Here is a 25,656-nt window from a genome sequence, read left to right as displayed (position 1 = left end):
TGTTCAGCAACATCTGATAAGGTCGGGTTCAGAGACTTGAGGGGTGTGGCTCATGTCTCTACACCAAGCCCTAGGCAGTAAGGTGAATCCTTCCTCTGGATTTTTTTTTCCTCCCCCTTTTTTTTTTTTTTTTTTTTTTTGAGGAATAGTTTCACAAAATGCCCCACAAAAGGCGAGCTTCTGAGGTCAGATAAAGTCTGGGATGTGCTGTGCTCTCTACTTCTGTTACAGAGTCACAGAACTCTCTGGAAGTCCCACAGTGAGGTTTGCTCACCTTGGCTTAATTTAGCCTCCCTGAAAATGGTTTGGCGAAGGAATCCCAGGTATTTGGGCTTCACACCGTGTCGCAGCCTGCAAACCATGATGGTGTTCTGTAAGGTGTCCTGAATCCCTCAAGGAGCCCTACGGTTTTGTATGAGAAAAGTCCATGGTTTTAGGATGTTGAAGGATTCAGGAGTGAGTAGCATGATGTCTGCAACTTAATTACAAATGATTCAGCCAAAAATATATACATGGGTAGTATATGTGTATGTATGTATATGTGCGCGCACACACACACACACACACACACACACACACACACGGAGAAGGAGAGAGCTGAAAACATGGCAAAATGTTCACAACTGGTGAATGACAGCAAAGGATATAATTTCTAATACTTTTGAAGTATTTCTCTAGTTTTGAAATTTTATTCTGTAAAAAGAGGGGAACGTTATAAACACCATCACAAGCTGTACTGGTTATTTTAGGGAGCGAAGGGGTCACCATATGGAGAGCTGATTAAGCAAGAGAAAGGATTTTAAGAGCCAGACAGAAGTGAAAGGGGAAGGATTCACGTCGTTGACTGGAGACAGGGACGCGGCTGGAGAAAAGCTTTCCAGGGCATTCTTCACACCTCCTTGCCATTCCTTGAGAAGTTGTGGTTCCATCTTCCAAAGTCTGTGCCTCAGACCCTCAGTCAGGCCAATGGGAACATTGCCCAGAAAAATCGTGGTGTTGCTTGTTCTTACTCCTGTCCTGTGCACTGCAGACCTCGGTGTGACACAGAGAAGTCTGACTACTTTAAATAGCGTGATGCAGCCAGACTAGCGATGAAGCCACCCTGAAAAGGGGATCTCAGGATTTACCTGAAAGCCCCAACTTCTCGACCACGTAAAACCAACAGCTTGAAATTTGCCGTAGCCAGGGCCGGCCTGACCTTGATCTTCCTGGGACTGACTATTAATCCCCAGCTCGCAGCTGGCTCGGGGAAGCACGTGTAATAGATTGCACGTCACCTTATATGCTTCCAGGGCACAGACGTGGGCACGCAGTATTTTCTGACTAACTTCTCAAGGACTTTGGTGAAGGTTGCAGCACAGAAAGCTGGAAGAGTTACATCCCCAGTCTTCAGTTGCCGGTTGCCCCTGCCTTTATCATTTGCTGAAACAATATTGCAAACGTTGCTGTTGCCCTGAGGGAGAAGGAAGAGCCATTTAGTTTCATGGATGCATCATTTACTATTGCAAAGCTGTTGCTAATATGCTCTTTCAGACAATGCTAGTGTCTTTGCCAACCTGGCTCCCCTTCCTAAGCTCCTTCTCCCATTCCTGTTCCTCCTCCTCCTTTTTTCTTATTGTTTAACCTTTACAGTAGGTTATAAAAATTGTAAAATTGGATGTGTTCATATTTCTGTTGAAGGTTTTAACAATAAGGGCTCCTACCTCCCTCGCTAAGCTCTTCTTGGAACACAGTGAAACCGTCAGACAGAAATGGTCTTCTGATGTTCTGTCAGTTATTACGGTATTTCTATAACTTTACGGTCCTACCCATTGCATGTATTGAACTGCATAAACCTCATGAATCTATCTTATGTAATTATTATAGTTGCTAAAAACAATGCGATATCTACAGACTTGAGTATCTTGTACGTTAAGGCACCAAGCTACAAAGAGGCGTCAAAAAGACAATTTCTTATCAATACAAACATATATTTATACTTTACCTTCCCTTCACACTGGAGGCTAAATATTAGGCTACATATTAATTTCCGGAGAGTAATATTTATAAAACATATCGCTAATAAATGCTAACATTATAAAGTTTGACATTTTTATTGTGCTTTACATGTTACAAAGTGTTGTCACTTACAATATCGGTAAAGATGACTGAACAAATGACAATTCAATATGTCTACAGATGTTGTTTTATAAACAAGTAAAAATAAATGGGGCTGCCTAAGACTTAGGATCTCTTTTTGTTTCTCATTATTCTTGTACTAATTGTTTTTAATAAACCATATGCACTTGGGAGGCTGAAGGTTTTTTCTCATAATGATAAAAATATTCTTTATTATTTCTAGATGATCTTGATGATAATAGTACAATTTTAAACAAAGTTTTTATGCCACTACATTTTATGTAATTCCTATCCAACAAGAAGTAAGGTATAAAGGTTCAAAGAACTATTTAATGTTATAAATTTTAAAAAGACAGTTATTTTACTAGTGAATGCTTCTAAATAAAGTGAGTTCTTTGCAGAAATGGCATCGTGACACTATTTGGAAAGGTTCCCCTAACGGACAGAATAGCACTACGTGTGTATGGTAACATGTGAGAGAAGTGATCAGAGATGTTTAGTTATTGATTTTTTTTTTTTTTACCCAGCTTTTACTCTTGTGTTATTTGAAAGGCATTTGTCAAGGTAGATCCAGACAGAAGCATGAAACACAAGGCGCCCATTTCTGCACACTGCAGCCGGGTTCCTTAAGCCCCTCAGGACTCTTGTCTTACTTTATGTGTGCCTGTGCATTGGAAAGTCTTCACTGGAAACCCAGGAAGCTGTGATCAGGCCACTCACATCATGAGAAATGGGCTGGCGTGTCCCTGTAGATAAGATTTTAAGAGGAAAAAATCTAGAGCCTTCAAAACTGTGTAAGAAGCATGAAATAGAATTCAGGAGCAGTGGTCTTTACATTTCCAATAGTCCCTATATTTCCTGTGCTTTTAAAAAACCTCAGCGGCACAGAATGCATCTAACTTCCCCGCGTGGCAAATACTCTTGGCTGGCTCTCTTGGCAGCAGGTTGCTAACTTTGCTGAGTAAGTCACAGGGCTGTTGGCAGGAAGAAGAAAAGATTTTCACTCTTTTGAGCATAAAACTAGATTTTCTAAATTAAATTGTTGTATCCTCGTTGGAATATTTATCCCGCTAATGTTTCAAAATGCTCCCGAGGAGTTCGTTTAAAAATTTGTCTCAATTTGGATTCAACGCTGATTGGCTACTTCCTCTGCTTTTTTTTTCCTACCCCCCCCCCCCCCAGCAGGTAGACCACCTTACAACAGCTTTTACGTTTATTGCAAAGGCCCCTGCCAAAGAATACAGCCAGGAAAACTCAGGGTGCGGTGTGGTACCTGCCAACAGGCGACGCTCACCTTGGCCCAGGTAAGGAGCTACAGCATTGGCAGAAACTGCCCAGAAACATGAGTGTGTGTTTCCGGAGATGGCTTTCAGGGTTTTGAATCCAATAAGACCCATGGCTCAAGAAAAGAGACATTCTTCTATGTGGTCATGATGGTTAATGGTATCTGAAGTTTCATTTAAAAACATTACTCTGTCAAACGTTAGGTAGTGCCGAGCCGTTGTTTCCCTATCTTTAATCCAGGCCTACTGAGAGGAAGTACAGAGACGCTTTTATAGTGAAAAGGTGTCGGGCTTTGGCGGGGGCGTCTTTTAGAAGAGGCCAGGAACTGGAAATGTTTCACGTCTTGTTCCGTGCAACAGTAACGTGGTTGTGTACGTGTGTCAAAATCCACTGGACGGTTCACTGAAAACGGGTGCACTCGGGGCCGCTAAACCTAAGTTATGCCTCACGGAGGAAGCAGAAAGGGAAGTCGTGGGTCGACAACCGTGTGCATGCGGGTTGGGCCAGCCGCCACCTGCTGTGGCCTCCACTAGTGTGGCACAGCTCACTGGCTAAGAAGGATTTTACATTTTTAGGTGGCCAGGAAATATCAAGAAAATGCTGTGTGGCCCACGGACGTTATATGAACTTTAATCTCCGACCTCCATGATACAATTGTACCCGAAGGCCACTCATTTCCTTACGTGTTGTCTGTGCCGCTTCTGTGCCCACACTGGGGTTGAGCGGTTACCGCACGGACTGGTTGCCCTGTGGAGCCTGGCGTATCTATCTCTGGCCCCCTAGAGAAAACCCTGATATAAAACGTGTGCACAGCTAGGCCATGGCTCCCCTGTGATGGTTGTGTAGGATTTGGCCAAAGTTGATGCGGATGTGAATGTGCGTGGGCACAGAGGGCATTCTGGTTGGTGCAGCTATGGGGGCTCAGACAAGGAGGCATTAAAAAGGTCAAAGGTTTTCAGGCAACCAGGGCTGAAGTGGGGACAAGTACTCCCTGACCACAGCGCCCCCCCCGCCACCCATGGCTACCACATTTAGATTTTATTCCACAGGCAATGGGGAGCCAAGGCAAAATGTTAAAAATAAAGGTGATTTATAAAATGACGTTTTAGAACCCTTTAGTAGTGGTGTAATGGTTTGTCATTGGCACTGGTGTTGGTGACAGATTGAAGGCAAAGAGGCTTAATTAATAGACTCCTCATATGGTTGGTGGGCAGTGGGGCACTGGCCTGGGTCAGGGTGGTGGCCCATGGCATGGGTCTAATGGAGCAGCATGGTAGAAAATGAAGGATATACCCAGCAAAGGAGAAATCATGGATCCCTGCCTCAGGCCTGGGAAGACGGTGGCATCACTCAAAAGTACAGTACAGTATTGCATCATCATACAACCTGTCAGCTCCACAGGGGAATCCTGTGAACTCCAAATCCTAAGTTTGTTCTGACTCTCTGGACTGGACCGTTTTCTGGGGGCATCACTAGGCAGCGCTTCTGTCTGTGAAATGGGTTCTCTTAAATACCACAGAAGTTTCTCTTCCACCAGAATCTCTCCTCTGCCACTAGCCTTTTCCAGTGCGTTAAGTAGCCTCTTCTTTTTTTGATCTATGCTTCAGTCTTGATTGCCTCTGATGGTGGATGTGACCTAAATATACCAACTTCCAATTGTTGTTAGTAAAAACAGCAATAACAAATTATTATTGAAATCCATGCTTCATTATTTTCCTGCATTATGTAATTGAATTATTTCATAACACTCTTAAGTACTGTCAGTGACCTTATTTTAGATGCGAGAAACCTGAAGCTTGAAGAGATTAAGGAAACAAGAGTTTATGAGACCAGGGGCTTGAACCGGGCTGTGTGATCTAAACTTGTAAACTCTACAGTCTCCCCGTTTTTACTGCACAGATATATTCACACTAAATGTCATGTGCTCAGATATCCCCAGTGATCAGACAGGTGATTTAAGAATGGGTGAGAAGTGGGCATCGGGGGTTTTGAGGACCACGGTGGCTGAAGAGGCCAAGAAGCCACTCCTGCCACTTGTTAAGAAGTGATTGGCTTAATGGGGGCAATCTTTTAATTAAGAGAAACTGTAAATGGGGATTTTTATGTGAAATTTGTCATATTAAAAATAGGCTCCATGGGGGAGAAAATCGAAAACAAAAAGGAAAAACAGCCTGCAGTGTCTGTGTAAATGCATGAACCAAAGTTGTATCGTATGGGTTAAATAGTACATTAACGTTGGGTGCGTAGAGGGCCTGGTGAGCGGTAAACACTTATTTAGAGGGAGTGATTGTTGAGAGGCAGTATGGTGGGATCCTGAGAAGATGAGTCTGCAGACTCTTTGTACTACATGGGTTAGAACTCATATTTCATTATTTCCCATTTATGTCAACATAAGTGGGGACATCTGTCCACTGGGATAATGGTATCTACTTCTTATTTCTTGGGAAGATTAATTAATCTATGAAGAGTATTTAGAACAGTTGTTGGAACATAAATAATTAGAAATCTTAAATGCTTTCTTATTGTTACTTTTTTACTATTATACTTAACACACACACACACACACACACACACTTCTATGTAATTCACCATGAAATCAATCCATACTTTGGCTAACTCCGTTCAAAGAAATGAAAGCATCCCCTTCCCACCCTGCTCATCAAGAAGCTCTGTGTATTTCCCTCACCCGCTCACCTGGACCAGCATGTCCTTGGAGGGATGATCTCATGCACCCAGTGGTCTGGGTTCTGCCCCATCTCAGATGCCCACTCCCATGACCACCCCAGACTTTGTCAGTGCCTAGAACTGCTCCACATTTGATTATTAAATTCAGACTTTTATTCTCCCTACATTGTTTTTACTCTGTACATTGTTAACCCCTCTCTTAAATTTTTCTAGAGCTGTCTCATGCCTTTTCTTTCATCATTTCCTCCCCTGACAGGCTCAAACTTCAACCCCATTATTACAGATAACAGTAAGTTTCTGTTCCACATTCTATGCAATTGTCCAGTTGTCAATATTCCTAGTGTCCCTAAGCCTCTTGTATCAGATAACTTGTCAGTTGGCATCCCTGGTGAATTTCAGCCCTCCGCACAGTATCTTGCCCATGGTGGGGCACAAAGCTGGCAATGCTAAGTGAATGGCATCTATATTAACTTTTACACATTGACAAGATAGACCCACGTACTTTAGAAATTCTATGTGACATTTTGTAATCATAGTAATCATGATTGTTTTGCTACCATTTATTGATTTCCTTCATTACATTTATATTCTGGTACTTCTTTTTTTTTTTTTTTTCTAATTCTCATGACAGAACTGCACTGTAAATATTATTGTCTACTGTTTTTAATAAGGAGACTCCATGAAGTTAAGTTATGAGCCCAAAGTTAAACAATTAACAAATGTTGATGCCAGGGATGAAAAGTCTTCTGTGTGTCTATAAAGCCTTTTCTAGGATAGATTGCTCACTATACAAATCTGGTAATCAATGTCCTATTACCCAACTGCTTCCCTGTACTTAAAACACCATTCAAAAAAAAAAAAAAAACAACAAACTACTTAAAGATTTAGGAAAAATGGAAAAGATTTAAAGATTACTTATTTAATCTAAAACGTTAGTATTGTTACTAGCTGTAACATGCCTGGAACCCAGTAAATGAGGACTTTGATTTTTTGTTAATAACAAAAATCCACACTCAGTCGTACCTTCAGAAGATATCTCTGGAGCAGCTGAGTAATCACACTAGTCTGCAAGTTAAGTCTTGGCAGTGGGTGGGGCAGGTGCTGAACTTTGTGGAGAGGAAGCATTTCTATGAAGAGAATAGGCAACTCTTAGGTTTCATTTTTTCAAAGTTTATCAAGATCTACAACTTACAGAATTTTCTGTAGTCAAGAGAGAAAAAACAAAAAGGAAAGGACTTTGTGTGGCTGACGATTTACAGTAGAACAGGGGATGGTTTATCTGAGCTCTTGCAAGGAACTTGTTATATGCAAGGAGAAAAACCAGAACCTACTTAGCCACCTGGGTTATATTTTGTAACATAATTTTATTTTTTCTGGTCTGGAAAAAAAATGAGTCTACAATAGGCCCTTTGCCTTTCATGGGTCTTAATAGTAATCTCCTAATTAATTTTTGTTGTTGTGGGGGACTTAACTCCTAATGCCAACATTTCCTCGACACTATTTAAATTTTGCATGCAAGATAATGAGCTGCCTCTCATACCTAATGCTCTAAGGTTTAAGTGTTTACATGTTTCATATTTAATACGATGCTCTTAATGAGTTGGCAAGGAAGATAGGACGGCCATTTCTGCTGTGATGTTAAGAATGGGAAACTGATGTCTGAAGTTTGGGCCTGACCTTGAGGGTAAATTGAAAATCAGCTGGGACGCCAGGTTTTCTTCTGTCTTTAAATGAAATTACCTTCTTTATTTCATGGTGACCTTGGCCAGGGTTTCCACTAACCAAAATATCCTTGAGAAACGTGAGTGCTCACTGGAAAATAGTGAACAGCAGCTGATTTGAACAAAAAACATGGCAGGCCTCCAATTTCCATTTGCCTTTGCAAAGACAGTCCACGTAGGTCCACCCAGAAATGACACAGGGCTGAGCTCAGAAGGAAGGTTGCTTTGTACTTGCATGTATGCTTCTGACTGTGTTCTTGAACAATAAAATGGGTAACCTAAAATTACCTGTGTCATCGTTTCCCTCATTGGTGTGAAAAATCAAATGATGACTAAGTCAAAGCCTCAGAGACTTTCTTCTTTTTTTATTTAATACAAAAAATAAATGTGAACAGAAAAAGTAAGGTTTTCCAAGGTATGTAGAGAATACACCGCTTTTAGAAATAACTAGAAATTAAAGAAGGAGTTTATACTGGAAAAAGAAGCAGCACTGAGAGGCTTAAAGATGCTTGTCTTCTTCTCTCCCTGTGGGTGCCGCTACCAAACTCAAGGTTAGAGGGTCCGCAGCCGTGGTCCTTCCAGTCCATCTTATTGTTAGACTGCGAGTTTGGTGGTGGGGAGAGAGCCCTCTGGCAGGGGAGCAAGGTCCGCAGTCAGGCGTGCCTCTTAGCTGCTGTCAAAGATTTCCCAGGACCGATTCATAAGAACACAAGAGGCTGTGTGACTAATTAAAACGTGTGCCCGGGCTGACGAAGTTTAGTTAGAACATGATGCTGATGACGAGGAGGGCGTCCCCAGGGGTCACGCTAAGAGGGCATCTCCTCCTCAGCCCTGTGGGCTTCTGCTCCCTGAGACCTAACAGTGCCGTCTCCTGCATTCCGGGTCCCTTTCTGCCACCACAGTCCGGCCATCGCCCACATTCCGAGTGGACTCAGCCTCCTGAGGAAGACAGAGCTTCCGGGACAGGGAAAAATGAACTCGTTTCTCTCCCAGGACACAGGCTTAAAGTACAGTAAGAGTATTTATGAGTAAAACAGTTGATTGAGTAACAATAACCGGGCGCTAGGACAGACGTGGAAGTGAGGGAGAGAGCACACCACACGGGCGCAGTCTGTCTTAAAATACTGGACTCGGGGCTGTCTGGGAGCAGAGAGCCAGAGACAAAGGCTTCCTGCACTCCTTTTCCCGTCAGATGTTCTAGATTCGAATTCTGCTGCTTAGTAGCTGCGGGACGTTGGGCAAGTTACTTAAACTCTTGGTCTCAGTTTTCTTGTCGTAAAATTGGAAGTAAAATTTTTCATCAAAGTTAGCGCGGATTCAATGATTCCATTCTTTAAAGTATGAAGCATAGTGAAAACAAATATAAATAAAGTACTGAGCACAGTGGCACATAATTCACGTTCAGAAACCGTTGCTCTTACTGTCATTTGTTCAGGTGACGAGTTTTCTGCCAAAAAAGCATCAGAGCAACTGTGGAACTCTCCTTGTACCCTGATACCTGCAGGGCGCTTTAGTTGTGATCAAGGTTACACCCTGTTCATCTCTCCAGCACAAACTCTAGGTAGCCCGAGTTACCTACCATTAGCGTCTTTTTGTTTGCGACTCAGTTTATTAGTTTTCCAGTGAATCAGAAGCCAGGAGACCAGTGCAGCCAAGAGCTGCAGAGAATCCACCCCCCCCCCCCACCCCACAATCACTATAATTACTTTATCTCAAAAAGAACTTTATCTTTGCCACTCTAATGAGATAGTCTGCCACGGAATAGCATTAAAGCTAAAAGGTTTCTGATGAGGAATGGGGCAATAAATAGAGTAAGATGTAAACCGCCTGGCGTGATGGATTTTATTTAAAATTGGTTTATAGATTAGAAACAATTTATGTGAGGATATTTATTAAGAAATATTGTCTAAATGTATAATCATTCCTGAACTTAATATTTGTTGCAGATTAATTGTTAGTAAGGAGTCCACTTCTTCTCTTCATATCAAAAGCTATATAACAAAGCCTTGGACTATATCTAAGCTTATTTAGAAATAAGTATGTGTTATCCCACTTTTTACTTATTCAATTCTTAGGCATTTCTGAGTCATTGAAAATTATTTTGTTATCTAAATATGTTTAAAAAATTGTAAAGCCCATTTTGGATGTCCAAAATGTGTAACCTGGCCCTGAAGTCTATTTTGATTTGTGTTATGATGTTAAACCTGCAAAGAAGCTAGTTTTTGTGGTGGATTGATCTCACATCAGGGATTTAGGATAGAGAGGGAGCAGAAGACAGGTCTTGCCTCTGTAGGTGCTGGGGCACCTGTCCGTTCCCTTCTGCCCCTGTCTATTCTGCCCAGGAGATTTTTCTTAGCCGTAGGGACTCTCCTTCCTCCATCTTTCTGAAGCCCACCTTCTTTGTGTTATATTCTCTTCGGTCCCACTGTGGACTCCGGCCCCCTCTCAGCCACACACTCTTGACGTCCTCACACTGGTCAAGTATCCCGTCAAGAGTAACTGACAAAAGATTCAGAGATTAGAAGATTTTTCCTCTTTTTCTCTTTTACCAAAACCAGTATCTGGAAAAGAGCCAGTCTCAGGTAAAAACAAGCAAATAATAATCATAACTCAAACTGCAAAGTAGTATCAGAAAGAATTTTAAGTTTTAATGATTTCTTTTATATTAAAGCATGATTTGGGGTAGTTTACACATATTTCAAACACTGCAAAGTCTAAATGTGAAATGATCTACTTAAATTGGGTTGATCCAGGCCATTTCAGGATATCATTGTCAGCCAATATAAATGATTTAAAATTGTAAGTAAATGCTGCTAGTGTCATTTTCCTAAAACTCATAGTAGTTTTGGATAACTCATACCTAGAGTACAGACTTAAAAATACTCTTCCCCATCAACCTCTATCTCCGCTGACTACAGATTAATTTGCTAGCCTCTTTTACTGATTTTACCAAATTTACTAATTTACCAAAAGAACTATCAGGGATAATATCATTCTGGAACATTCTTCTGGAATTTTTATTTATATGGTGATTGGATTACTCATTTGATTATTATAAATATATTAATGATATATTTTCTGAGCAGATTTTAAGAAATGCTCGGTTTATTGAAAGCTAAAGATCACAGGTGAATTCATCTTATGAAAGTTTTCTTCTTGACTGTATTTCTGAATATATTCCTATGAACATAATCAAACCTCTGACATTTTATGTAGGAACTTTTGGGTTATACAAGATTTCTTTCTAATATTTATTTTAGTTATTTTTTCCAGATTTTTTTCCTACCATTTTCTCTACTAAGTATTTATCAATTTACCAAAAACTTCTTTTAAGCAATTATAAAGTCTGTAACATCTTATATAGAATCAGATTGTTGTAATGGCTTTCGAAGACATCTCAAGTCTCAGCTGGACAATTTTATCTTCCTAAGAGCATTTGAGATGTTATATTTGTTTAAACACTAGATATTTTCTGCTGCAGCTAGAGGCCATCGAGACAGATAGAAGGAAAGAGGACATTGAACACACAGCACTCTGGGAGCAGGGGAGGGATCTGAAGAGCTCAGAGCCCCGAAGACCGGGGGACACAGTTTATAAATAATCCAGTAAATTATTATATTAGCTAAGTCAGCTTTTTTGCGTACTTGGTAAGTCAACTTCTGGTGGATCAACTTTCAGCTGACTTCCCTAGGAGCCCCTCCTTCAAATGGCCACAGAACGTACACACATAGAACACAGTAGTTTTATTTGTTTAAAGATAATACATTTTCAGAAAAGCCCTGGATCATTTTAAAGGTTCTGGATCATTTTAAAGATTTCTCCAATGTTTTAGCTGGGGCTCTAGTGGGAGAGGAGCCATAGGCAAGAGAAGAGGAAGGTGGAGGGAGCAGAACGGCCTCTTGCACTTGCCTTGAGCCTCCTGGTTTAGAGGAGAATGACAGCAGAGAGTCGTTTTCCATCAGAGTCTGGAGGAGAACCTGGGCAAAAGTCGGAGTTAGGCACACTCAGAGTTGTGGAAAAAGGAGCCCAACATCGCTCGGAGAACCAGGGGGATCCCAGACGGGACTAACAGGATTAGCACACAAACATGCAGGTACTCAACTACATTTCATTTCAGACAAACAAGGAAGTCTTTGTTGGTGTATTTATTTAGTATAAATACCTTACCTGGAACATACCTACACTAAATAGTTTCTATCTGAAACTCAAATACTCCTCTCTACTTCACCTGGCAACACTACTTCTGGGATCGTGTCTTCCCTCTTGGCCAGGACATCGGTGTAACAGTCGCTGGCACTGACACCAATGAGTGAGCCCTCAGTGGGCTTTTGGTCAAGCTGCATAGGTAAGCAGGTGCTGGAGCAGGAGGTGAACAGCAAGACTGACAAACATGGTGTGTGGAGAAGAGCCACAGGGGGCAGCCTAAAAACAACAGGATTCCTGAGGAGTAATCCCAGCATCCTTGTGTGAGAGTATTCAGCCAGCAGCCACCTAAGCCACACGCAGACCTTTGCTAGATTCAAGTGTTCGTTTCTGGAGACAAATAAATGAAAAATAAATACAAAGAGAACTATTTATTGGAACTACACAGAATATTTTGACAAAATCACAACTTTAATGTATTTATAAAACATAAAGAAAAGATAAGGGTTTTCACAGAAAGTTTTCAGTATACTTTATTCTCTCATTTAAAGCTGCAGTCGGTCCACCTTTGGCTCAGGTCATGATCTCACAGTTCCTGAGTTCGAGCCCCGCATCGGGCTCTGTGCTGCCAGCTCAGAGCCTGGAGCGTGCTTTGGATTCTGTGTCTCCCTCTCTCTGTCCCTTCCCCGCTCATGCTCTGTCTCTCTCTGTCTCTCAAAAATGAAAACAATGTTAAAAAAAATTAAAACTGAAGTTGAATGTATCATATTTTAAAATTGTGTTGTTTTGTTTATTGGTTTACAGTGCTGTCCACCAGCATTGATAGAATGAACATTCACCGAACACAGGCTTAACCCATGAGGATATCAGTGTTGTTCTGAGCACCGACTGGGTTGTTTGTACCTTTACTATGCACTGTCCATGGCACAGCACTGGGCATCGTGGCGTCAGGTCTGCAGGGAGTGCAGGATGATAGGGAACAGCCTGCACATCTTGTTTATTCTAAAAAGGAAATAGTAACTTTGAAAATATTTTTAACGTTTATCGTTTTTGAGAGACAGAGAGAGCAGGGAAGGGGCAGAGAGAGGGAGACACAGAATTGGAAGCAGGCTCCAGGCTCCGAGCTGTCAACACAGAGCCCTCAACACAGAGCCCGATGCGGGGCTCAAACTCACAAACCGCAAGATCATGACCTGAGCCTAAGTCAGACACTCAACCGACTGAGCCACCTAGGCGCCCCGGAACTAGTAACTTTTGGAAGCCTGCTTGAATGCTTCTCCTTACATCTCATTGTTTTAACTTGGTCATATGGCCACTGGTAATTACAAAGGAAGCTTGAAAAACAAGTATTTTCCAAAGGTGAATAGGATATCCCTGATTGGCTTAGACCAATCTAATTTATCCACTGAGTTGAGTCCATTGCTTCTCCAGTCAAAATCGACATTCTGTTAATAAGGAGAGAGAATGAGATGGACGTTTGGCGGGCAGTTACTAATGGCTGCCATATTTGTAAATGAATGATTACTTTAGATAACTTTCATGAACTCATCAGTTTCATTATTGAGTCTACATTATATACTCTGTTTGTATCACCATAGCTACACTGGGAATTTGGTCAGTCTTGAACTTCTTTTTGTGTGTGAAATGCCCACTGTTGTTGCAACAGTTGTTTCTATGCATAAGTGTGGTTCCCTGGTTGTCTACAGAATGATATTGATAGATTATCCATTTGACCACTTAGAAGCTTTATCTAGAATTGGGTAAAGAAAAAAATGGATATTTATGGCAGTGGGTTAATTTATTTGTTCTTTGCTTAAGAAGCGAATAGTCCCAAAATCTCCCTGGGGAAAGACAACTAGAATTTAGTGGCCCTCTCTTACCCCATACTAATAAAATGTGGAGGGTGACGCTACTACAGAATTAGGTGAGACAGTAGAGGTCGGGACTGTAGTCATTTTACAGAAGCATCGATACTTATGCATGCATGCCATCTTCCATCTGGGAATATCAAGCTACCTGGATAAACGCATCAGGGAAGCCAGATGAGAAATGGAGAGGGTAACTGACTTGACATGGGTCCACTGTGAGAAAGGAGCCAAACTGATAATTAAATCTGAGAACCCAAGTTCAGATTCTTATTCAAGGTACCCATATTGAGTGCATTCATTGTCTGACTAGAACTGAGGGAACCTAGAGCCTTGTTCTGCAGCTTTTTCCTGGAAAAAAAAAAAAAGTCAACTTTACTAGACTACATTTCTTAAACGGGGCATGGAAATTCAGAGAGTGAATAAAAATCAAACATGGATGTTTTCCTTTAGTGAGGAGGCAATATATGAGTGCTAGTGTACTTGGAACATAGCAAGCTGCAGACATTAAGGGAGCTTTAATTGGATGGTGACTGCTTTCTGAGGGGCTAGTTAGGTCCACTGGTTTGTTGGAGGGCATACTGCTAATAAAGCTAGGAGCCGGGGGCGCCTGGGTGGCTCAGTCGGTTAAGCAGCCGACTTCGGCTCAGGTCATGATCTCGCAGTCCGTGAGTTCGAGCCCCGCGTCGGGCTCTGTGCTGACAGCTCAGAGCCTGGAGCCTGTTTCAGATTCTGTGTCTCGCTCTCTCTGACCCTCCCCCGTTCATGCTCTGTCTCTCTCTGTCTCAAAATAAATAAATGTTAAAAAAATTAAAAAAAATAATAAAGCTAGGAGCCATAGCGTGAGCCTTGCAAGAGCCACTTGCCTTTCTGAATATGAATATAACCCTACAATTACTTGTTAAGATGATTAAACTAGGGATTCTCCCAGCTAGTTTCAGAGAATTACATTTCTGTCAGGTGTCATGATGACCCTGAATTTTATGTCTTTTATATCTTCAGTTGCACATTGGGAATTTCGTATTCATTGAGAAAGCCATACTAATTAGCATACACTGACCTACTGCTTAGGAAATGACCTGCAATTAAAATGATCAGATATGGCCATCATGTAAAGCTGGCAGCACCATCTCATGGACAAATGGAACTTGCCTCACCATAATGTGTTAAAAGTAAATGAAAAATCATGTTTCTCTTTCTTACCAAATAAAATATCCTATTTAAAGTAGTTAAGGTAGAGAGTCAGTGAAAACAAATGTCATATAGTCTGTAGGTTGTGTCATGTTGCCATAAGGCTAAGATTTCAGCTTTTCATAAACATATATAGGAAAGGTGATTCTGTTTACATATGTAGATAGATACATGTATACATTTAAATGTATATCTATATATATCCCATATATACATCTATCTATGTATATACATATATACACATACATATATACATGTATACATCTGTATCAGATCTATATACACCTGTATGCGTATCTATCAATATCTCTACAAAATAAATGGAGCGTGTCCAAACAATGAAGGACTCTGTGACTTGGGTATCCCTCTACTCTAGTCCATTACTAGACTCAGTGCCGTGAGTCAAAGACTAAACCTTTTCCATCTTTGTGCTTTATTTTTTTAAGTTTATTTTATTATTACTATTTTTAATGTTCATTTATTTTTGAGAGACACAGAGACAGCATGAGCAGGGGAGGGGCAGAGAGAGAGGGAGACACAGAATCCGAAGCAGGTTTCAGGCTCTGAGCCATCAGCACAGAGCCTGATGCAGGCCTCAAAGCAATTAACCGTGAGATCATGACCTGAGCCAAAGTCGGACTCTTAATGGACTGAGCCACCGGGTGCCCCTCCATCTTTGGGCTTTAGAATAGTGCTGGATGTAGTGGAGATGATTAGATGTGTTTTTTTGGAGTAAATGAATAATTGAACTGAGGGCATCATGGTTATTCTATGCCTTGGCCTACCCGTAATCTTACGATAGAAATGGAGCATGTAGTCATGCAGTCTACATTCCCTCCTGATACAAAAATTGCTCTTACAACATATGCTCAGCAGTTGTCACTTGTCTTCTGCTTCGGCAGAAGCATTTAGCAATGGAGGAACGGAGGGACAGAGGAATTGTTGCTTTCCAAGTTAACTGTTGTCATTGTACAGAACTTTAATTGATGGAGAGTTATTGCCCTGAAATCTGTCTTACCCATAACTTATAGTTCTGATCTGTGAAAATAGAACAAAATGCAAGGATCTTCCATTAGGCTGGTCTTCGTATGTTTAAAGCAGCTAAAATTATTTACTTCCTGTGTTTCCTTTTGCTACTAAACTTATGACTTTCAAATGTAAGAAAGGCTGAAAGTATCACCTTGCCTCAAAGAAATTCATTTTTCTGTGAATAGCTTCAGGTCAGGAAAGGTATGGCAAGCATGTGAGAGAAAGATCGTTGTTGGGGGCGCCTGGCTGGCTCAGTTGGTTGAGCATCTGACTCTTGATTTCAGCTCAGGTCATGATCCCAGGTTATGGGATCGAGCCTCATGTTGGGCTCTGTGTTGAGCATGGAGCTTGCTTAAGATATTCTCTCCCTCTCTCTCTCTCTCTCTCTCCCTCTCTTCCTCCCTCCCTGTGCCCCCCTCCCCTGCTTGCGCTTTCTCTGAAGGAAAGAAGAAAGAAGGAAGGAAGGAAGGAAGGAAGGAAGGAAGGAAGGAAGGAAGGAAGGAAAGGAAGGAGAAAGGAAAGAAAGAAAGAAAAGGGAAGAAAGGAGGAAAGGGTCATTGTTAGATAGGGATGCACTGGGATGCAGGGCCAGCAAATGACCACTTGAACTTGGATAAGGCTTGTGTGGACAGACTGGAGTTGATCCAGAGCATTCTTGGACAGAAGTCTGAATTGCAGAAAGGTAAAAAGGTAACATACATATGTGCCTTCTTTGTGGGATAGTGATGGTATGAAAGTTGAGGAACCAAGAAGTGTGGTTAGAAATGACAATTCAGAGAGTTGTGTTCTCAGGAGCTGAGAATACAGGATTGTATGTGATGGGGTTTGTGGAGCCACATGCACCTTGATGCCTGGTAGTGACTCTTATAAGGCAGCTCCAGGAAGTTCCAGCACAAAAACTGCACAATCTGCCAGGCTGTTTCTGAGCATCGGTGGTTCCTTTCGCTTGGAATGCCTTTGTGTCTTTCACTAAAGGCACTGCTCTAGTGTTCTAGTGGGTGGCAGTTTCTACCAGGGCCAAATGGATAACTCAGTTTCAAATACAGTTTCAGTGCAGTACGTAAGTGTCCAGTCTAATGAAAAAGAGTCAAGCAACCAAGTAAAAGGCTTTCCCATACCCCTGTCAGGGCCTGTGTTAGACTGAGCACTTGCTGGAGAAACTGGGGGTGTGGGGCCTCCTTCTTTCTCCCCAACTTGGGCTTCCAGCCCCGCTCTGCCATTGTGCTCTATGCAGTTTCTGATGTCTCAGCGTCGAAGCCGGATGAGACAACTAAGTAAAACCAAGAGGGAAAGTTCTTACCTGACCTGAGAACAGCCGTCCTTGGGATCCCTGAACTGTCAGGAGCTGGAAACTGTGAAATGCAGACTCTATGTCATGGCTTCTGTACCATGAGGGATTCTAGCCTCCCCTGCAGTGATGTGCTGACACACATCCTCCAGTCATGACCCTACCTCAGCTCCTGGATTCTCACCGCTTCTTGCCCAGATTTTCTCTGTTTGAAACTCCTCAGCTTTCCAGGAAGAAGGTAGAATGGCATTTGTGGGTCTCTTTCTCATTTTCCAAGGAAACTGCTCAGACATGTTTGGTCTTAACAAAATCTGGGATCACAAGCAGAGCCCAACATGACCTCACCAGTCTAGTCTTAGAGATTTATCCAGCGGAGCTCAGCCCCCAACTGGCTGCTTCCTACTGACTCCACAAGGGCCTGATGAAGCTCTCTGAGTTACTCCAGTGAAACCCTTCTTTTCTAATTTAAGATGAAGAGAGGTATTCCATTATGTTGGGATGTTGACATAATGCAGTTTTCAACAAAGAAATCATCTTCACAAATTATCACTACCCAGTCCCTAATGAACCAACTTTTGCACACACATTGTTGGTGAGAGATTCCAGTAAATGTGTTGTGTGTTGGACAGGGGGTAAATGGAAACTTTGCACATTCCATTCAGTTTTGCTGTGAGCCCAAGACCGCTCTAAACTGATAATTTTTAAAATTCTGTCCTTGGGTTTTAGATTTATAAATTTGCATATGGAATCCGTACCTCTCTTGGTTTGTAATCTCTCTTGTAGCTGTGCTGAATACAATACAATGTTCCGTTATAATGCAATGTTCTGTTATGTATTATTCTGAATAATATAATGTCCTATTACGTAAGTTGACTCTGTAGAGACTGTAACCATTTAGAAAGTATTTCCATGTACGTTGCCTTGATTCATATGGCAACTACATAAATTGGGAAAGGTAGGCATCCCTTTTGCTATTTATAGCTGAGAAAACTCCACGAGGTTCGAAGAGAATGAGAGAATTACCAAGGAAACAGCATGAGGTGGGGTTCTGATTTGAACCCACATGGTCTGAAAACAATCTAAAGATTTTCTGGTTCTACTACATTCCTCCCCTCTTAGCAGAGAGCTAAATATCTTTGGTTGGTACGTCATTATTTTGACATCACTTGCTCATACACTCCCTGAGGCATTCAAAATATTTAAGTGTGCGTGATCACTGCCATCCTTTTCTTCTGAGATGTTCTTGTATTTTCTTTGATTTATATTTTGGAGGCACCATCTTTGTGGAGGCCACAGATGCCGCTGACACGTTCTTTGCTAAATGTCATGTTATAGATGTTGCAGCCATCTATTAAGTCCCCTCTCATGGTCTCAAGATAATAAGAACTGAAACTTAGCTGAAATGTGGGCTCTTCATACCACAGAGCTGCTGTCATTTAGACTAAGCTGTTACCCACTAGTCTTTCCTGGAGAGAAAAGGATTTTCAAATCGTTTATAACGAAGGGCACAGTGAACAATGGAATTTGACACTTTTAACCTGAAATCCTGCCTTTCCTAGTGTTTTCTTAGGCAACATGACTAAGAAATGACTCTTCAGAAGAACCTAAATTACTTTCGTTTTAATTTGGAACAGTATGTTCACGTGATGAATTTCAGTGTCCTTTATTCGGAAAGCTGCGATTTTAAAGAGAGATGAATAGGAGAGTAAGTCGATGGAAACATTAGCTTTTATATTTGATTCTGGTCTACCATTTGCTGGGGAAAAAAACATTGCATATTTACCTGTTGCAGCTTGAAGTTTAGTGAATATTTGCTTGCAGATGGCTATGTATTATATTGAACTTGGGAAATTCCAATGAGTTTAGAAAACAAATCCATAATATTGGAAAATGTGCTGTGGTATATAATTTAGGTGAAATATGTACTGAATAACATCACAAATCTAGGGAAACATCAATTTTTAAGTTTGGAAAGGCTGTGCTCAATACAAATTGCATAGCAATGTCGCATTAGATGCCGTATTAGAGGAGGCTTTATTTAGGTTTGCCAAAACAGAAGACCAAGGTGGACAGGAGTATCGTTTTGTTTTGTTTTGTTAAGATTACAGTTTTATGTATAAGAGTTTTGAGATGAATGTCTCATTTAGGAGACTGAAATTGGTACTGTTAGAAAGTGAAGAAAATTGGTTTGCTCTCTGTCTCTCGAAGGCCCACAGGCAAGTGCATCTCAGTGCTCCCCATTCTGTTCCAAACAGGCACATGACTGAAATTGAAAGCCCATGGGAAATGTGCATCTGTAATTTCACTGGGGGATCAGGATGGAAGGAAAAGCAGAGAAGGGGGGCAAGCTCAAAGAAGGAACTTTTGGAAACGCAGCCAAGAGAAAGAGATGACAGTGTGTGTTCTTCACCTTCTTACCTGATAAATCAGAGCATTCCTGTCATCGCAGAATTCCATCCGGTGGCACTAGTTTAGGGAATTCTGGTTAGGTCAGTAAGAAGCACCTGTTTGGATTTTTTTAAATTCAAGTGCATTTTCCTAAAATTTAGAAGAAAGGGGAGAGAGAGAGAGAGGAAAAACAAAGAAGAGAATGCAGTGGCTACTTGGCTGTTGCTGACATGGGGGCTGGTGGGGTCAGAGGAAGTCAAACTAGAGGGATGTAAACCTTAGGGACATCTTACGGTCAGTGAGCCAGAGGCCTAGAAATGCAATGAGGCCTGCCTTGATCACAGCCAGTAGTGACAAATGTGTGGTAGGACCAAGGTCGCTTGCTTCACGGTTTTGTTTTGTCACCATGTTGAATTTCTTCCCATATGTAGACTTTGGCATGTGAACATATGGAACCAGAAATCTTTGGTTGTTCTAAGACAGCAAGGCTTACAGTCTCTCCTATCCCATGCTGAGGCAGGAAAGGAAGTTGATTTCTTTCAGAGGGCAACCCACTTCACAGGCAGTCATCTCCAGGGTTCAGGGACATCCCGGATGGTTCAGCAAGGACACTGGGTCAGAAGATTATCTGGCCACTTGAGCTAACTGCAGGCCTGTGAGGGTTAGGTGTCCATAGGAACTATATCTCAGGCCACTGTTGGCTCTAGACCAGGTTCTTTGGTAGAAAACCCCCAAAGTGACACCTTTCTTCTTAGGATCCTATTACTTCTCTGTCTCCTTACATTTTTCCCATCTGGAGAGTGGCCACCTTCCTCGTGTGTCTAATTCCCAATGTGAGAAAATACTATTCTCCCCATGTTTAGAAGCCAAATGTAGTGCTGTTGCTAGGCAGGAAATCTGATCTACTGGAGACCACACGGTTGTAGAAAATACAATTTTGTCAATGAAACAAAGATGTATATTAACCCCGTACTCGTGCATTTATAGAAATCCTTTTTTATGGGGCGCCTGGGTGGCGCAGTCGGTTAAGCGTCCGACTTCAGCCAGGTCACGATCTCGCGGTCTGGGAGTTCGAGCCCCGCGTCAGGCTCTGGGCTGATGGTTCAGAGCCTGGAGCCTGTTTCCGATTCTGTGTCTCCCTCTCTCTCTGCCCCTCCCCCGTTCATGCTCTGTCTCTGTCTGTCCCAAAAATAGGTAAACGTTGAAAAAAAAATTTTTTTTAAAAAAGAAATCCTTTTTTATAATAATTTTTTCAAATCAGCAGAAAAGTGACAATAATAACTTGTCAGATATGTTATAAACGTTGGCAGAAATGACCGAATAATAGTGGGCTTTGGCAGTTGGTGAAAAGCAGTTTTCACGGGCCCTTCCTTTGAGTGTTTGAAACAACGCAGCAATTACTCAATTGTCAATTACATTTCAGGCACAAACAAAAACATTTTAAAATACATGTTATTGAAGTTCTCATTCAGAAACAATGGCTGAGACTCACCATGATCAAAGCAGTAACATTGTATGGGATCCTGTAAGAGAGGTCTGAGCAGTTTTCCTCTCTGAAGGCCCCCAGTAGCGCTGAGAGACCAGTCACATCAGAGAAGCCGCAGAAGCAGAGCAGGGAGGGTCCTCCACGGACAGACTTCCTCGCAGCTGCCCTGGGAGGAGGCGGCTGGGACCCTTACGCCTCACACGTCAAGAGGCCGGGGGGGGGGGGGGGGGGCGACATCGGAGATCTCAAAGAGCCATGGCCTCTTACCATCTCCCGCAGGTGACGACCTCTCTCGGCGGGCAGGGATGTGGAGAAGTTTAGGGAGTAGATCTAGGGGAACAGGAAGAAGATGTCTGGCACATGTGTGCACTACAGACTGCAGATTTAATTAGACAGCGATTCCAAACCGTAGCAGATACAAAGTGGCTCCCTAGGGCTGTCGTGGAGACTTCGCTTTGGCCCATGGTTGTATGCAGAGCCTGCCAGGTTTGAGAACATGGTCCACGCCTTGCTGGCTGGAGGGAGGGGCTGGTGAAGCCCTCCCGACAGAAGAAGCACCTCAAGCAGTGGCTGGGAGCAAGAAAGGCATGTGTGTTACAGAAGCTAAGAGAGGGGCTGCAGGGAAGGGTGGGGAGGAGAAAGAGATAGAATGGTGATACAAGTGCAGGTTTGAAATAGAAATCATGAAGGTGGCAGAGATGGTTTGGGAAACCAGATTGATGCCATTCATTAAAGGCTGGAACACTGAGAAATGAATACATTTGGGTATTGACTATGGTTTTTCAACCCTTGCATTTCAGCTGCCTTTCGGACATCCAGGTGGAGAGGCAAAGTAAGCAGTTGGATATTCAGATCTGGTGCCTTCTTTGGCATGTGGCCCAGCATTCACTCTTACTTTTTTGCAATGTTTATTTATTTCCGAGACAGAGAGAGACAGAGCACGAGTGGGGGAGGGGCAGAGAGAGAGAGGGAGGCACAGAATGTGGAGCAGGCTCCAGACTCCGAGCTGTCAGCCCAGGGTCCGACAGAGGGCTCGAACTCATGGATCGCGAGACCATGACTTGAGCCAAAGTCGGACGCTCAACCGACGGAGCCACCCAGGAGCCCCACAGCATGCACTCTTATAAGCCTTAAATACACATTTTAGTGAGGAAAGAGAAAGTCCTCTGATACTGCCTGCAGATGCTTGCTAGAATGCCACTGTGGACCCCTGGCAGCTGACTGAAGGGTCATGACTTCCCGTGCCATCTTTCCAACGCAGGTGTTACATTTGGCTCAGGCTTGGGGGCCAGAATGCCGTCTTCACTTACGAGGATGTGTTTCCCAGATGACCCTTCACTCTCGCGGGTAGACCTCTGCAAAATTGACCCCTCCGGTGCTCTAGACAGGCTCCGTCAGCCTGACTGACGCTACGGCACGTGCCGCTTCTCCTCAGGCTGAGAGCCCTGCTACGTGTAAAATAACATTTCAGTTCTATTGTAGAAGTTTCTGTTGGACACCTCCCATTAAGTTGACTCCCATTCTAACTGTAAGTGAAAATGGAATCATGATGTTAAGCATCATCTTTGAACTCCATGTTTAATGGCTGCAGTTTAGCGTATCGGCAGCGAGCAGAGAGAGTACTGGTATACCACAAGCATAGCAAATAGCAACAGTGCCCACCATGCTTCTCCAAGGTGGAGGCTGGTGGATGCAGCGTACATTTACAAAGCTAACTTATTTTGTATATAATCCCTTCCTCCTACACCCATTATTTGTGAGATTTGGGGAAAATAAGAGGAGGTAAGCCGGGAACTCAGACTACTGATACTCTGGGTATGGATATTCTGGGATTAAAGTCTCACTACTATCGGACTCGTTGCCAAAGTAAAAATTTATTTTCTGTTTTTGGTAGCAGCGTCACCAAATGTCTTTCCCTAGATGGGTGATATTTGGCAAGACCCTTAACCTTTTTGAGCCTCTTTTCTCACCTTTAAAATGAAGGCCTTTGGCTACATTATTTTAGCTTCTCTTGTATGTCATGTGTCTGTGTGCCTCTCTCTTCTGGGCTGGGATAGTTGGAGGTTGACAAATAATGCTGGAATAAGCACTAAAATGCACATAAGGCAGTTGGTCTGGGCCTGATACTGATCGATCAGTGATTCTTGGTTTCCTCCCCTCCTCTTCCCATGTTTCTCTTAGACTTAGTATTAGCATTAGCATTGGCATTAGTATTAAGTATTTTGTTTCTCAGGTGTATCAGATTGGCTTCTGTGGTTCATTCACAACACACTGTCAACATTGGTCCAAGTTCGACCCTCTACTGAGTTATTTTTCTTCTTTTTCCTTCTTTTTCTTCTTTTTTCCATTTTATGCATAATTTCCCTTGCTCTATTTAATTCAAGAAACACTTACAACCTGTTATGTGTGAAAACATATTGTCTGTGGTAGAGCCGCGCATGATTCATAGATGACGTGACCATTATACTCACCGACTCACCTGGAGCTCTTGCTCCACTCACTATGAAACATCCACTTGTTAGGATTTATGAGAATTATTCTTTAGTTTCAATATCAGAAATAGCAATCAAGCAAGTAAACTGTTTTTGTGTTTTATGAAGCTAATCTCATTTTTCCCTCTGCTCTACTTGCTTGAAGGCTCAGACACAAATGAGCACCCTACCCCTAGCACACATATAAAACTTGGCAACTTGACCTGGGATAGGAATATCACCACCAGCTCTTATCAGAAATGTTCCTCTTCTCTGCCCCTCAGTCAGCTTCCCGCCCCTATAGACAGCTTCACTTAAGTGTGTTGTTATAGGCTATTTTATACTTCTTCTTTTTTTTTTTTTTTTTTTTAATTTTTTTTTTTCAACGTTTATTTATTTTTGGGACAGAGAGAGACAGAGCATGAACGGGGGAGGGGCAGAGAGAGAGGGAGACACAGAATCGGAAACAGGCTCCAGGCTCTGAGCCATCAGCCCCAGAGCCTGACGCGGGGCTCGAACTCACGGACCGCGAGATCGTGACCTGGCTGAAGTCGGACGCTTAACCGACTGCGCCACCCAGGCGCCCCTTTATACTTCTTCTTGAATCAAACAGGATCTAAATAAATAAACATACTTCCAGATGGTTGAAGGGATTAATTTGTTAAAATTTATATTTTCATCTGAGAACAAGGCCTATCCAGTCTAAGCTAGAATTAATTTACTTTTGATTTACCAAGTTACCTAATGCCCTCATTGTTCTCTGCCTCCTCTGCTTTTGTTTTTTAAAAAAATTAGCATTTATTTATTTTTGAGAGAGAGAGACAGAGAGTGAGTGATGGAGGGGCAGAGAGAGAGGGAGACACAGAATCCGAAGCAGGTGCCAGGCTCTGAGCTGTCAGCACAGAGCCCGATGCGGGGCTCGAACCCACAAAGCGCAAGATCATGACCTGAGACTAAGTTGGACTCTCAGCCCACTGAGCCACCCAGGCTCCTCTAGTCTCCTCTGCTTTTGTTAAGGACAGTGTGCACTCCCTATGGATTTCATGTATGTGGGATGAATTAATGAATTGACTCAATGCAATATGGGAGAGGGAAGGAGTCTAGCATCTTTAGTTGCATAAGTCACTTGCTTTTGTACCCCGTAAAGCTACCATAAAGTTAGTTAGGTTATAAATATGTTGGTTAAGTTGGTTTCCTGCTATGAGTTTTTGAAAACTAGTTGATCAGAATAAGTGAAGAAGATCACATATCATTCGGCCAATATGGGGAAGAAGAAAAGAAGAAAAAGGAGGACAGAACATTCATTTCGGACTGTCAGATTATTGTAGTGCACAGCTTTTTTTCTTAGGCCTATTTTGGGGCTGATTATTCTATTTGGCAAGATTTCAACAAAGTTCGTGGAATAAGGGACTATATGTTTATAGTTTTCAAGACTTCCAATAGCCTTTCAACAAAGTGAAAATATTTATTTTGGGAGAACATGATGATCATAGTAACAATCTTTTTCTCCTTGTCACTTTCTCAGTATAGCTCCAAATTCACAGAGAATCACAATAGAGAAAAATCACTTCAAATATGCCTCTGCAATGAATTTCACATGTACCACAAAGGCTTCCAGCTGCGGCATCCAATATACATTTCTAGGAAATAGGCTTTGCTAAACACGCACACACACGCACACACACACGCACACACACACACACAGAGTAATGTGACAAAGAGAACTGTCTCCTTATTGAAATTATCCTGCCAAAGCAAAGGGAGGGGAGCAAGAAATGAATGCAAATCCTTCAGTCCCACTAGTTTGGGGATTTATCTATTTACTACTTTGACATCATTTACAGTGTTCAAGAACTCTGAAGGAGAATGAGCTCTCTCCTTCACACACATATCAAATGAGTAAATTGAGTCAATGGCCACCCTAGAGATGAACCAGATGGGAAATAATGATAGACTTTGGCATATGATACTCCCCTTGGTTGCTATT

The 25,656-nt window shown here is 42.2% G+C and overlaps 1 protein-coding gene across 3 annotated transcripts in view; it reads left to right on the top strand.

Moving 5' to 3' along the window:
- Positions 1–25,656, top strand: part of PRKN (parkin RBR E3 ubiquitin protein ligase) — a 1,352,534-nt gene that overhangs the window by 502,145 nt on the left and 824,733 nt on the right. For 2 of the 3 annotated variants that reach the window (XM_045500228.1, XM_045500230.1), the window contains one exon: positions 3,301–3,422. In XM_045500228.1, the coding sequence (XP_045356184.1) occupies positions 3,301–3,422 (122 nt within the window). The remainder of the gene's footprint in view (positions 1–3,300; positions 3,423–25,656) is intronic. The other variant, XM_045500229.1, reaches the window with a different exon arrangement.

The sequence above is a fragment of the Leopardus geoffroyi genome, chromosome B2 (genome assembly GCF_018350155.1).
Source record: "Leopardus geoffroyi isolate Oge1 chromosome B2, O.geoffroyi_Oge1_pat1.0, whole genome shotgun sequence".
Taxonomy (NCBI): Eukaryota; Metazoa; Chordata; class Mammalia; order Carnivora; family Felidae; genus Leopardus; species Leopardus geoffroyi.
The sequence above is the reverse complement of the archived record's forward strand: the minus strand, read 5'-3'. Positions and strand labels throughout refer to the sequence as shown.